Below are 15,669 nucleotides of genomic sequence, written 5' to 3'. Positions count from 1 at the left end.
TTGACACATCAGGGCCGCATGCAGCTACTGGCAGCTCTGGTGGCGTTCAACCTGCTCGTGGACCTCAAACCAGCATGTCGGAGGAGGAGGATGATTGGTATAAGTATGCGTTCCTCATCGAAGAGGAGCCCGCCCCGAACGACCTCAAGTGATGACACTTGGCAGCCAGGTATCACCCTTATGCCAACTGGGTATTTCTTCTGCTGACTGGCTCTTTTCTGAAATGGTTGAACTGATTAAACTTTCCTGGGTTTTTTGCCATGTTTTGATATTTCCTGTTTTTAAGACTGATAACCCATATGTGGGTATTTTTTGCCTTCGTGGATTGGTTTCCCCATCGATGGGGCAGTCAAGTTATTTTTTGACAGATGATGTTCAGTACTGCTGAGGCCTGTGCCTCAATCTAAACATATTTTGTTTCATATTAATAGAATAGATTTACTTAGAAAAAAAAACATATAGTAAGCCTTGATTCCAACAATGTAAAAAGGTAAAAGAAAGGAATTGGGCAAGAATTCCTTTGACTATGTTTCGAAACCCTAATTTCGAATGAATGAGTGCTTTGCACACAAGAATTCTTCTTAACCTTGACTTTGTCTGACATTATGTGGATATTTTCTATATTCATGAACATGCACTTGACAGGTATATTAGCTAGTCTTTAGCTACAGGTGGATCTGTTAAAGGATTGGAATCCCTTGAGAGATGGCATGGATGTGTTCAGTTGCAAGCAATGTGCTTGACACAATAAGATGAGGTAACTGGTGTATTATTATGCTTAATTATACATTGACAATTATGTGTTTATGGCAGCATGATGCAGGGAGTTGCATGGCAAGAGAAGTTGCTGTGAAATATCGAAGATGGCTCAGGTTGAGCTTTCCTTGGGAACCATGGGGATTGAGTCATGGTGTTAGTCTTGTGCTTTTGGTCTTTTGAGCTTGATTTGTAGTTTTGTTTATGTCTGGTGCAAGGCCTTGCCACTTTGTTGTAGTGTTATATCGTTATGGGCTTTCGTGGTCTTCTTCTTGGTTTTTTCTTGTCTTCTCTTTTATTTTTTTGAGTCTTGGGAATTGGTTGGGAAAGAGGAAAGTTGACGGAGATCGGGGAGAGTTGTGTGGTCCCTGAAAGGTAATGTAAGATTCAGATGAATCTCGGTGCATGAGTAAGTGCAGGGGAAGGTAAGGCTATGATAGTCGGTTGGACTGGCTGGGTCCATTGTGGTAAATGGATGATAGCAGTATAGTCATAAGAAAGGTAACAGGAAAAGGTAAATTAAATGGATTTGAGGCGTCATATTCCTTGGCTATGTTGGGAAATGTTGTTCTCAATGTTGCGCATGTGTTGCATGAATAAAGGAATTTCTCTTAACCTACACCTTATGTTATCTATGTCACTGTCTAATAGGGATTGTCAGGGACCATTCTTCTGAAGGAATAATTTCTTACGCAACTGAATGGCATGAAGAGGTTCCTGGTTCATGAGGAACCAAGTGGGAAGAGTAGTCATGAAAAATATACGAGGTCAGTATCATGCGATTATGAGTTGATATTATGTGATTATATTATGACTATGTTGTGGACATGTTATACCAAAGGACGCACCAGTAGAATGAAATCAATGTGGTCCATGGCAAATAAGATAAGTATGAATAAGACACTGGAAGCAATGTTTCTTGGTAGAGTCAGTGTGGTTCTGGATGTGTGGTACTACTGTTATTCATATGTTGTATATGTTGTACATGTTGCACCTATGATGTGTGCACTTGTGGTATTGTGTATACATAACATGTGTACATGTTATTTATGCAATGTTATGTATAGAATGATACAAATAGGGTTGTGTGAATATTTCATATGGGGTGTTGTATACATATTGTACTGTCCTCATAACATATATGCAGTGTGTGTGCATATGGTGCTCTGTGCATGTTGGATATGCAGTCCAGTGTACAGATAATTCTATGTACATGTTGGGAATGCAAAGCTATGTACAAGTGGTGTTGCGTGCATGCTGTACATGTGGTGCTATGTACATATGGTGTGGTGTGCATGATTGTACAAGTGGTGATGTGTGCATGTGGTGTTGTGTACATGTTGTACAAGTGGCGTTGTCTGTAGGAAGTGTTGTGTACATGTCTTGCATGTGGTGTTGTGTACATGTGGTGTTGTGTACATGTCATTTCGTGTACATGTCGTGCGTGTGGTACTATGTACATGTGGTATTGTGTACATGTTGTACAAGTGGTGTGGTGTACATGTGGCATTGTGTACATGTTCTGCAAGTGGCACCATGTACATGTGATGTTGTGCACACGTTGTGCAGTGGTGCGGTGTACTGGTGGTACTATGTACATATTGTACATATGGTACTGATGCATGTGTGGTATTGTGTGCATTTCATACATGTTGTGTTGAGGGCATGTGGTATTATGTATGTGCATCATGTAGTCATGGTATTGCGACGTGTGTACTCATTGTTTTGTACTCTGTGTAGGTACACGTATTAAGTGGTATTGTACATTAGGTATAAATGGATGCACTGTGTTGTACACTGGCTGTAGGTGTATGCGTTGTTCTTCAGGTGTAGGTGAATGTATTGCATGGTGTTGTGTGTCAAGTGTGGTTGTATGTGTGTGATGCACACAATGCGTATGTGCACCTGGTAAAGGAGAAGGCACTGGGTGTTTGCTGGGTGTGGCAATCGATCTAGTGTTTATACAAAAGAAAAAAGGCAGAAGTAAGGATCAATGAAGGATAGATACCGGTATTGTATTTCAATTTTATTATGCATTTGATTTATGATTCTGGTATATGATGATTACATGTGAATTATGATTCTGGTTTATGATCTATGATTCTGGTTTATGATGGTTACATGTGATTTATGATTTTGATCTATGATGGTTGTGTTTTGAGCTAACCTGATGTGATATTTTTATACATGTTGATTTGGTCAAAGATGCTAGTTTGACTTCTTGTGATAGGAAGCAAACAGGATTCCAAGTGTACCTTATTGACAAACTACCAATGAGGTATGATTTGAAGTTATTTCAATTTATTTTGAATCTAATGGAAGTTATGTTCTTGGTACAGGAAGCATGAACATGCCCAGTTGGGTGGTTGAAATTGACTGCAAGAATTAGCAACAACAGTGAAAGAAATTAGAAATGCAGTAGTATGCTGGTAGAGCACTTCAGAAGCAAGGCCATTGTGGGACACTGGTACCCAATTGTGTCCATTGATTTCCATGAGCCTGCTATGACGGTATGATGGTTTTAAGGTAATGATATGCCTTGGTTTTTGTATCTTCTGATGCGAGAAAGCCTTGCCAAGGGATGGACTGCCTAGGATGGGGGTTCCAGTGGAACTTAGAGGGTGAGAGACTGCACAGAAGGGGTGATCGGATTCTCGAGGGACTGTGTAGCAGAGAAGGGAAGGTCACGGGTGTATTTGTTTTGGTCATTAGCATTGCAAGATGGAATTAGATGCACATTGTGAGTGTTCCCTAGAACAATGAGTCGGTAACTATTCGCTGAGAGAACAAGTGGCACAAGATTATAGTGCTGGACATTGGATGCAGATTTGACTTCGCAGTGGATTCTAGACTTCCTAGGAAGGAGGTAAATCATGGTATTACTTTGAGGGTGGAGGTGTAAGCCTCTGGATTCCCTTGTTGATTGATACGAGCATCATATCCTTTATTTGTTGGTTAAGAAAATGTGTATATGTGTATATCATTGTAAATAATGTAATGAGTTGTGTTATAAAGCTCCAGTATGTGGTATGGTTTTTATCTGGTCATGTTATCATGATGTTTTACTTTTGAGCAGGTCATTCATTTTAAATACTGCAACAAGTTGTGTTATAACGCTCCATGGGCAGTATGTTTTGTTTTAAACATTCATGTTGGTTATAAGTGTCATTGAATACAAAGGACAGTGTTCCCCCAATGGGGAAGGTTATGTAACAACCCTGTTGAAAATTCCATGTAAAGATATATAAATACCACAGATGATGGGACTCGTATTCCAAGATGAATGGTGGGCAGGACAACCTAATGGGTGTTAATTTAGTTGTTTATGGTTAAGGAAATTGGCAAAGGCATTAAAGAGGCAAAAATTTATTCTGGATCATTTATTTATGAAAATAATGGAAAATAGGAGAATAAGGAGGTGAAAGGTCACAGGTTGCACGTGAGCAGGAAAATAATGGAAAATGAAGAAAATAGAGGCCTCATTAATAAAAAGGTTTCTAACGATTAGTTGGCAAGCTTCTTCCTTTTAGTGTGAACCTTTTTTCAGTTTAGTTTTGGAGCTCTCCCATTATTCTCTCTCTCCCTCATACTCTTGGAGACTTAGAGTTTTCTTGGAGCACTCTTGGTGGGTGTGGCATACTTGGATTCTTGGAGAAAGAAGGCAAAGGAAGAGAAGGAAATCGCAAGAAGGCGTCGACATCAACAACTACAACATATTTGCTTGCAGGTACTAAGTTGCATGTATGATTTATTCACTATTTTGGCATGCATGACACATGCATGTAGTTTCTTGGTTGTGATATGTCATTGGCATGGCAAATTCCTTGGATTGATAGTGGATTGCCTAACCTTTGCCATTTCCTGGATAGCCATGGTGATTGTGGGCTTACTTTCATTGTTTTGTTTTGGTTGGTTCTCATGTTTCCTTAGCTTGGGTTGAGTTATTAGTCCTAGAATCCCTAGCTAAACAAACACTCTGGAAGCCCTGTAATAGCTTGGGTTGAGTTACTAGTCCTGGAAGCCCTGGTTGGACAAACGCTTTGGAAGCCCTATAATAGCTTGGGTTGAGTTACTAGTCTTGGAAGCCCTAGTTGAAAAAATGCTCTAGAAGCCCTTGGTGGGTTGAGTTACTAGTCTTGGAAGCCTTGGTTGGAAAAACGCTCTAGAAGCCCTATATAAGTTGTGGGTTGAGTTACTAGTTCTGGAAGCCTTAGTTGGACAAACACTTTAGAAGTCCTATATAAGATGTGAGTTGAGTTAATAGTTCTAGAAGCCTTGGTTGGACAAATTATATGGAAGCCCTCGAATGCTTGGATGGAGACCAAATTGATGATGGTTATTGGTGATGTCTGACCGTGAGGTGGAATCACTGTTTGATGGGTTGAGGTGGGTGGCCTCTGGTAGCCCTGGATGAGTTTTGATTGATGTGTTCTCTGAGATCTCACATTCATGCTTGGAATATGGCATGAGGGTGATTGGCTGAAGAGAGACTTGGCTCAGCCAATGTATGGTTGGGTGGAACGTGGTAGTCCCATCACCGGTTGGTTCATTGTATTTATTAATGAAAAAAATCCATTCCCTTGATTTTCATGTGCAAATGTACTGATGTATATATGGATTTTGATGGTTGATATTTTTATTGTATTTTTGTTCCTATTATGTTGTTTATATGCACATTTACCCCGGAGGGTGTTACAGATAACATGTGTGATGTGGCCTATCACTGAGTTTTTGTTAGTTAATTCAAGTTAGATGGCATGCAGTGTGTTGTGGACTAGTCAATGGCTAAAAGTAGCTGTCTAGTGGAGTTAACTTCTGTTTATATTAGTTAAATGATCTCTATTTCTAGAATAGAGATAGACATGAGTTTAGTTGAGTAGTTGACTTTGTGTTAGCTCAACTTACTCTCAGTTAACTATAGAAACTGCTAAATTTAGCCCTAGTAGGTCGATGGCTAAAAGTAGCTGTCTAGTGGAGTTAACTTTTGTTTATATTAGTTAAATGATCTCTATTTCTAGAATAGAGATAGAGATGATTTTAGTTGAGTAGTTGACTTTGTGTTAGCTCAACTTACTCTCAGTTAACTATAGCAACTGCTAAATGTATTTATTTATGGTACACATGTTTTTATGTGCAAGGATTGAGGACACATAAGAGCAATTTCTCTTGAGAATTGCTCTAACAATAGGGAATTATCCTATTTTTAGGAGAAAATTTGAGCTAGTAAATATGTGCTCCTAATAGGCCTTATTTTCCTAAGTGTTGGGAAAGTCTTATGTAGAGTTGATCGGTATTACAGGGATCTTCACGCTTGAAGCATATTCTATGTAATAGATTAGATTTCTTAGTTGATTAAATATAACAAAGAAGGGGTTTTTCCAAGTTGGGTTCCCTAGAAATATTATGTGCTCAATTCTTGATTGTGTTTATATTCATTATTCTCTTTCCACAATTTTTTGGTAGATAAATCTTATGTCTTTTGTGATAATTTTTCTCTCATTAGCAGTTTTAAGGTTTCAAGGATTTTCTACATGGTATCATAGCTGAAAACAAGATTGAGACCAAGTTCCTTGATCATATTCAAAGCACATTGGAGAGGAGATCAATTGGCATATGAATTCTACAAGTGCATGAATCATGTTAGTTAATGGCTTGAGGACATAGCATGCCCTAGAAGGGAATTCAAATTTTTCTACATGGAAAGATAGAATGGAGGTTGTACTAATTGATAATGGAGTTTTGGAATAGATCAGAACTGATATTGCTAATCCTCTTGCATTATATGCTCAACAACTAACTCAATGGAGGAAGGATACTGCCAAATCTAGGAGGATGATCCTACAAGGAGTTAGAGACCATATTGTTCCAAATTGTCATGGGAAGGAGACACCATTCTAGATGTGGAAGGCCCTTACTGATCTATTCGAAATCAGTAGTTATGCCAAAAAATTAAATTTGGATTACAAATTGAGGAACATTCAAATGGGAAAGAATGATGCCATTATTGCATATATATCCAGGTTTTCTCAAGTGAGGGATGAACTTGGATGTGTTGGAGAGACAATTCCACCAGTAGATCTTATGAGCCTTGCTCCTCTTGGGTTTCACAAATCTTGGCATAGTTTTAAGGATGCATTGAATGACAGAGATAAGCTCCCTGATTGGGAGAGTCCGTGGTTAGATATTTTGCAAGACGAGATAAGGAGGAACACAAGGGATGGAATATCATCTAGCACAAAAGATGAGGAGAACTTTGCTTTAGCTGGAAAAGGGAAGAAATCCAAGGGAAAGACGACCCAAGGAAAAACCAAGTCTAGTCCGAATGGAGGAAAGGAAAAGAGGGATCTTAGCAAGATCAAGTGTTTTCATTGTCATGAGTTTGGACATTATGCTACAAAAATGTCCAAACAAGAAATCCAACAAGCATGATGTATCAACAGCAGGAGGAGAAGTACTCTCTTCTCAATTCAAATTAGATTGAATGAAGGCACAAATGTATTTATTTATGGTACAAAAGTTTTTGTGCACAAGGATCAAGGATTGAGCAAAGCAATTTCTCTTAATAGTTGCACTAGGAAATATGGAATTATCCCATTTTTTAGGGGCATATTTGCACTAGGAAATATGTGCTCTTGGCAGGCCCTATTTTCCTAAGTGTTGGGCGAGTCTTGTGTAGAGTTGATCAATATTGAAGGGAGCTTCAGGATTGAAGCATATTCTATGTAATAGATTAGATTGCTTAGTTGATTCAATACACGCAAGTAGGGGTTTTTCCAAGTTGGGTTCCCCAAATATATCATGTGTTATACATGTGATTGTGTTTCTATTCATTGTTTTCTTTCCCCAAATTTTTGGTAGAGAAATCTTGTGTCTTTTTGTGATGAGTTTTCTTTGATTAGAAGTTGCAAGGTTTCAATGATTTTCTACATATAGATTAGGCATCTTTACTTTTGTTGTTGTCTTTCTAATATAATCAATATAAATTTCTCTTGTTCACCCCAACATTGCAAACCCCACCCTTAAAATTCTTGTAATACTATGTTATTGTATGTTAACATTAGATATTCATTTAACTAGTTCTACATGTAAGTGAAGCTCAATAAATATTACCAATGTAGAATCATCTTAACCATGATCTAACACACGTAGATTCATCTTAACCACGATCTAGCACACGTCAAGAGGGATCAAATATTTTGAGGTGCAAATGATTTTTGCAGTGCAAAACTTGAAAATATGTTTGCATCTCTAAAGATTTGATCGCTCTGGGTGCTTGATAGATCCAAGGTTAATCTGTGTGTGTGTGTATTATAGTGCAAACTTGAAAAAATGTTTTCATCTCTAGAGATTTGATCCCTACACACACACACACACACACATATATAGAAAGAGATAGATTAACCACATAACTATCAAGCAATAAGCACCTAGAGGGGTCAAATCTCTAGTGATCCAAACATTTTTTCAAGTTTTTCTCTATAAAAATGGTTTGCACCTCAAAATATTTGATCACCCTATACAAGCTAAGATGTAAAATAGTGGTATTATTTCATTCTTCATTTTGAATTTTTTATTTTTTTTATTTATGAGTTACATTGATTTTTTAATTAATATTTTAAATACAACATATTAATTTTATATTAAAAATTTGAATGAATCTTTTTATTTTTCTTATTAGGAAGTAATTGAACTTTTTTACTCTCTCTCTAAATTAATTGGCATTGATATTCAAATAATTTATTTAAGTTTTATATTGAAATATTTAAAAAAATATAAGAATTATAATTTTTTAATACTCAAAAGAGAAAATATAATATTTTTATTTTTATTTTTAATTACTTTATTTCTATTTAAATTTGTTATAAAATTATGTTATTTTATATGAGTATCAATATATTTTATTTATGGCTAATGGTGAGAAGGAAGGATTTTTACATCTTCAGAATGGGTTGTAATATCATTAAGCTAAGTGCACACTAAGATAATTAAAACTAACCAAACATGTTTATTCATTACTATTTTTTATAGTAGTTGACTTAGTATTTTTATTTAGAGAGTATTTTATTTTTATCTTAAAAGGTACATAAGTCAGCTTGAGGTTGAGCATGGACAAAATCACACATTACCCACATATGGGAATGTAGAATACCCATGCTATAATATTATTGAAAATTTGACTAATGTACCTCTTAAACCATAGTAGAAGATTGTCAATGAAGAAATAGAATCATATATTATAGGAGAAATTTTACCTTGTAGATATATGAAGAAAAACACTACCAAATTGAGAAAAACTATTAACTAAGGTAGCCATATAAATTAAATAATACCTTAGATATATGAAGAAAAACTATACCAGAATCAAAAAACACAAAAGTTAACAAACCTATCACTTTATTTTAGATTATTATTATTTATAAAAAATATTAATTGTTATTATCAATTATAAATATTCTTAGCTATGGGAGATTCACCACATTTGACTATGACTATTTTTAACTTATAAATAGACTCTTTTACCCTTAATCAAGACTATAGCTTACCAATACCACATACTCTAAAAATATAACTCATCTCATACCACCTTTTTCATATGACATTTTTTTTAATTACTAGATTTAATAAAAATAAATAAATAAACTATAATTACTTTTAATATAAATATCAATAAAAAATATTCAATGAAAATTAAATCTTTCTCTTCTATTTAATAATTAAACTAAAATTCTAAAAATATATTCCAAAATAATCACACAACAAAACAAAATTAAAACCGACAAATTCCACATACAAAACTTTACCTTTGACAAATGATGCAAGTGATTAAGCTACCAAGTAAAATAGTCCATCTCCGAATCCAGATTCCTTTTTCGAAAATAACCTTTGACAAGACAAATGATCCAATTGATGAAGCTACCAAGTAAAATAGTCCATCTCCGAATTCCCATCGTATAATGAAGAAGATAAATTTGGAATTTGCAATTTGTCTCTTTCGTTCGTGGAAACTTGAAAGGTATTTTTTACTGGGCTCAAGTCATTTTGGATTGGGAGGGTGCTATTTCTATATGGAAATTTGCTTTAGATTTGGACCTTAATGGTCAATTTGTCTTTTTCGTTCGTGAAAGGTATTTTCCACTGTGCTCAAGTCATTCTGGATTGGCAGCGTGCTATTCTTAGATGGAAATCTGCTTTAGATTTGGGCCTTAATGGTCAAATGGCTGTCCAATGGGATAAGGTAATCTAGAATATGAAGAGCAATGGGATATACAGGACTAAGGAAAAGGACATCATTGCATAGGGTAAAGGAGGTAGGATAAATATTTTTGTTAAAGATATATATATCTCCTTAATAGAAGAGCATCATGATTCTGCCGAGAAAATATTTCCACTTACATTTTGGAAATATGGATGCCCATACAAAATTGTACTTTTCTCTTGGCTTGTATATCATAACAAAAATCTCACTTGGACAAACCTTCAAAAAAAGAATTGGCAAGGTCAACTATTTGCTCTATTTGTCTATTTGAGACAGAGGACAATATACACATTCTTCTAAACTGCATCCACACTCAGGCCCTTTGAAAAAAGCTTGCCTCTCATTTCAGTTTCAATATCATATCCCATTCAACCATTATGGATGCATTTGAATGGTGAAGCTCCTAGAAAGTATTATGGAGACCAATTCCCCTTATAGTTTTTTGGTTTGTATGGAAATGGCGGAATAGAGTGATTTTTCATAACTGCAAGGTGGATTTCATGCTCATATACGATCAGATCATCCCTATTATCTCTCTATCTTCCCCTTTATTTCCCAACAAATGAAACAAAAATCAAATAAAATTGGGCCTACTCAGTTAAGATATCGGAGGGCTCATTTTGATGGTGCAACAAAAGACGATATGTGTGCATACGGAGTATACATCAATATCATGGAAGACCAACACTTTTCAATTTACTGGAATGGTGGTCCAGGGACATGCAACAAAGCTGAGGCCATGGCTTTATATGGTCTCCTTTCTTTTTATTTTTTCTTGAATACCGCCCCCCTTCGGATCTTCGGTGACTCAAAAATCATCTTCGAACATGTGATTGGAAAACATTCAATAAAAAATGCCAATTTTTCTAGATAGAAGCATAAGATCTCATCAATCTGGAAGACTTCTCTCTTCTTCATTTCACATGTAAAACGCTCATAGAATATGATTGCTGATATGCTTTTTAAGAAAGACCTACGGACACAATGCGGAAAATGGTACTTGAGCGTCGATGTGGGGTCTATCACCCATCAAATTCAACCATTCTCCATGCCGGGTATATAGGAATTCTTATCTCTCTTGGTATGTATCATGATCTCGTCTTTTTATCTACGTCATATGCCCAAGTATCACGTTTTTGTTTCCTATCACGCATCAAATTCAACCATTCTTCATGCCGGGTATATAGGAATTCTTATCTCTCTTCGTATGTATCATGATCCCGTCTTTTTATCTACCTCATATGCCCAGGTATCATGTTTTTGTTTCCTTATTCTCTGTATAAGGGTCTATCTCTCTATCTGTTTTGTTATTTAGATTTGTCAGTTAATGCAGTTATGGCGGTCAGTAAATGCAGTTATATAGTTGTATGGCGGTCAGTAAATGCAGTTATATAGTTGTCAGGTTATCATTATCTGTATATGCATACACGGTCACCTTTTGTTATATAGCTGAAATATATTGTCAATATTCCCACTACATTCTATACTGTGCCTGAGATTTCCATAATATATACAGCTTTTTTGTTCTGAAAAAAAAAACTTGTCGCTGAAAACAGCTAGCAGAGGATTTTTTTTCTTCATTCGAAGAAATCGACAACTTTATTACAATCCATATCTTCGAACTTTGAATTATCACATTCCTGAGGCCGTGGTCTATGCAGAGAGGTGAAGGTTCCGAGAATTTGATAGCCAACTTACAGAGGGAATTTTTTTTTTTCATTCGAAGAAATCCATTGGAACTAGTGATTCCAATGGAGATTAGAATTAGTTCAGAATTAGCTTGAAAATTTACAAAATTAACGAATCAAACTAGTAATTCCAACTAATTCCTCTGGTAGAGAAAATTGCACCGCCCAAAAATATATAGAATAATTAAACTACGGCATTACTATCACTATCCATTGACTAGGTCATTCATATACCGGATCACTTATTTTCTCTTCCCAAACGGTCCAAATTCATCCAGCTCGGCCATCAAATCCACGGCCTTCTCAGCACTTTCACCTCACTTCAAAAACCTATCTTCTATTCAAAGATAAGCCAACTACAATGTACAACATTGCAGATTCATATACAGTCCAAATTCATTCAGCTCGGCCATCAAATCCACGGCCCTTCTCAGCACTTTCACCTCAATGTCGTGTCCACGACTCCAACATGACTTTTGAGGTATCCTGATCATCCTGATGCGTAGTTGAAAATGCTTGTATCCAACCAACCCAAACTAACTTATTTAATTTGGAACAATCGAGTCTAAGATTTGCAGATTCTTATTGTGAAACTCCTCGTAATGGGCTCTGTGGGATCCAGCGCTTTTCTTGCGTCGACCCTTTTTCTTATAATTAGCATTCATTCCTTTCATCCAATTATTCATGCATTCGAACTGAAAGTAGGTGTGCCTTGGAAGACGGAGTTCACTGAATTCGTTTCGGTTGGAACAAAATTCACGGCCAATGGAAAAAACATCACGGGCGCGGATGCAACAAACATCACGGGATTCTGCGTGAAGGTGTTTGAAGCGGCCATCAAAACTCTCAATTACTCCGTCCATTACATCCCAGTCGGAGATGGAATTACTGAGCCTAATTACGATGAGCTTATGGGAAACATTACATTAGGGGTATTCAAATCTAGTGTTTCTATTGTTAGTAATACTCGCAGCAACTCTAAAAATAAATAAATTCTGTATCTCAAACATTGTCAGATCGTTCATATAATTAACGTCTTTATTTCTATGAATTTCCATGCAGAAATTTGATGCAGTGGTAGGGGACGTTACCATCACAGCAGCACGAGCTCAAAAAGTAGTGTTTACACAGGCTGTCTTAGATGCTGGTCTAGTAGCAGTAGTCCGACTCAGGAACGAAGATAACATTCGTTCTGGATTTTCATTTCTGAAGCCTTTCAGCGCTGGATTGTGGTTACTAACACTCGGGTTCTTCATTACTGTAGCCTTGGTGCTCTATATTTTAGAGCGCAGAAGGAATTCAGGTAGCAGGCAATTTGGAAACATAGTATGGTAAGAAAAAACTTTGATGCCACGGCCTATCACTATCTCTAATAGTTAGAATTCCAATTATCAAAGGCAACTAACTATATAGGGAATCCAATACACATCCCTTAAATAATATAGCAATCTCTCGTTATGTGCAGGTTTAGTTTTTCGACTTTGATCACAAATCAGAGTAAGTTGCTCTCTTTCTAAGTTTTAACATCTCCAGTTCTCTGATTGAACTTCTTTTCACTGTGTGAGGAACGTGTAAACTAATGAAAGTTTATGATGCGAATACTACTCAACAGATGATATTAAGACTGTAATGGGGCGCATAGTTGTTATAGCGTGGCTTTTTGTTACGGGAACTCTGTACTCGTGCTCTACGGCGAATTTCTCGGCTCTTCTAACAGCCCCACGTTTGGAACCAACACTTAGCGACTTCCAGAGTGTGGTGGCGAGCAGGGTTAATATTGGGTTCCAACAAGGGTCCTTCGCCGAAACACAGTTGAGAGAATACTTCAAAATTGATGGGCGCAGACTAAAACCTTTAAACAAAGAAGAGGAATATTTTAATGTTTTGTCTACTGGTAAGGTGGGTGCCATCCTAGACGAACGTCCATACAAGGAATCCCTAGTGGCAAAACATTGCAATATGCTCACCTTTTCTGGAAAATCGTTCACCACTCAAAACTGGGGATTTGTAAGTGATGCCACTGTAATTTGATTTCAGCTAAAAGCATTCAAACATCCACTACGGAACTTACTATTCATAATGTTCAGTCCTTTCTAATTTATGGTTTTTTAATCTAATCTCATTGATATTGCTTGCTTCTGCGCAGGCGTTTAGTCTCAGGCATGAGAAATTGGCAGAGAAGATTTCTAACATAATACTCGAATTAGCAGACAATGGCACACTCGATGACTTACGAAAAAGATGGTTGCCATATTACCATGAGGACTGCAGTGGATATACTCCGCCGGAATCCGGGCATGTGTGGGGTCTTTTTGTCGTATCAGGATTGGTTACAGTTGTAGCATTATTGATTTACCTGACGCGATGGAAATGGAACGCTTCAAAAGTGGCCCCACAAACTGTTCTCCCAGACTCATCCGCCCATGTAGAAGGCTTGGACTTGGAACTGTAACATAACTATGTGGCTACGGCCACATTAATCTCTCTTTTTCTCCAACCATGTCCTTCTGTGTTGAAAGAGTTGTTTTCTTGATCATGGAGCAAATGGCCAAGTTGAAGACTACATGCTATTCTTTTATTGTGATCATGGTATTTAATGATTGTGACAGTTTGTAATTCAATGTTATTCTATACATGATATCGTTGTGTTTGATTTTTCCAGTATAATATACTTTTGTCTGATTTTTCGATTAGGTTTAGACAACTTTCGTGGGACTTTGATTCATTATTTAATTTTTACCTATCTCATGTGAGTGGATTTCATTATTTGATTTTTATGTAGAATGTTTTGTTTTTACATTTGAGTTTATATATGTTACAAGTTCCTGGAATCGAAATATCTGTCATAAATTAATATTTTAATTCATTTTAAACTCAAAGTTTGATAATATGATTAATCCAAAATACATTCTAATAATAATAATATAAATCATAGAAATCTGAGATCAATAATCACCCCTCTTCTTTAAAAACCTTTCTTCTCTTCAAAGATATGCCAACTACAATGTTGTACATTGCAGATTCCCGGATCCAAAGTGAACACTGTAGCTGTCCCCACTCCTGCCGCAGGGCAGGTATTTTGCATTTGATAAGCGTTCACCCTCTATTAATGTAACAATGGCTAAAAAATAAAAAACAATTCAAAAAATTAACTTTGTAAATGAAATTAATTTATTTATTTTAATATTTTTAACATTACGATGAGTTCAGGCCGCTTGACTCTTATTCGATCATCATTGTGATATTGGTTTATATGAAATAATTTTTAATTATATTTATTATTAATTTAATATTAAACTTTGTAAATGAAATTAATTAATTAATTTAATATTTTTTAACATTATGATTAGTTCAGGCGGCTTCACTCTTATTCGACCATCATTCTGATATTGATTTATATGAAATATTTTTTAATTATATTTATTATTAATTTAATATTAAAGTATTTTAGTATAAATAAAAATATATTTTTTACATATAGATTATTTTAATGTTAATTTTTAGTAGAGAATATTTTAAATTTCTTTAGGTTAAAAGTTAAATTTAAATTATTTATAATATATTAAATAATTTAAATTACTTTTAATATATTAGATAAATTTAACTTTTTTAATGAATTTTTTTTGCCAAGATAAAATTATATTTATATAATTTATTAACATTTTCAAAATTTCTTTATTTAAAATGGGTGAAATTTTTTAAATAAAATTTCTCACAATTATAACTTGCCAAGAAATAATTCATAAAGAAAAATGTAAGTTTATTTACTTATTAACCGGCTTATAAAAGTAAAATTTAATCAATTTCATAATTTTATTTATTGATAAAAACATTCTTTATAAATAAATATAAGAGTTAAAAACCTAATTTCCTTCTCTAACATATTAAATATATTACAATTCAATGTAACTTGTAATAACTTGTTAGAACCATGAAATCTTCTATTAATAGATATAAATATTTATTCAA

The 15,669-nt window shown here is 35.3% G+C and overlaps 1 protein-coding gene across 1 annotated transcript; it reads left to right on the top strand.

Annotated features, from left to right (window-relative positions):
• Positions 1 to 12,302: 12,302 nt before the first annotated feature.
• LOC149147287 (glutamate receptor 3.1-like) lies at positions 12,303 to 14,152 on the top strand. The gene is made up of 5 exons (XM_089441783.1): positions 12,303 to 12,632; positions 12,763 to 13,031; positions 13,166 to 13,197; positions 13,313 to 13,707; positions 13,847 to 14,152. The coding sequence occupies exons 1-5, from the start codon at positions 12,303 to 12,305 to the stop codon at positions 14,150 to 14,152; spliced, it is 1,332 nt and encodes a 443-aa protein (XP_089297909.1).
• Positions 14,153 to 15,669: the final 1,517 nt, after the last annotated feature.

The sequence above is a fragment of the Pinus tabuliformis genome, chromosome 9 (genome assembly GCF_031772625.1).
Source record: "Pinus tabuliformis cultivar Carrire ecotype Pingquan chromosome 9, CPIR1, whole genome shotgun sequence".
NCBI classification, from domain to species: domain Eukaryota; kingdom Viridiplantae; phylum Streptophyta; class Pinopsida; order Pinales; family Pinaceae; genus Pinus; species Pinus tabuliformis.
The sequence above is the reverse complement of the archived record's forward strand: the minus strand, read 5'-3'. Positions and strand labels throughout refer to the sequence as shown.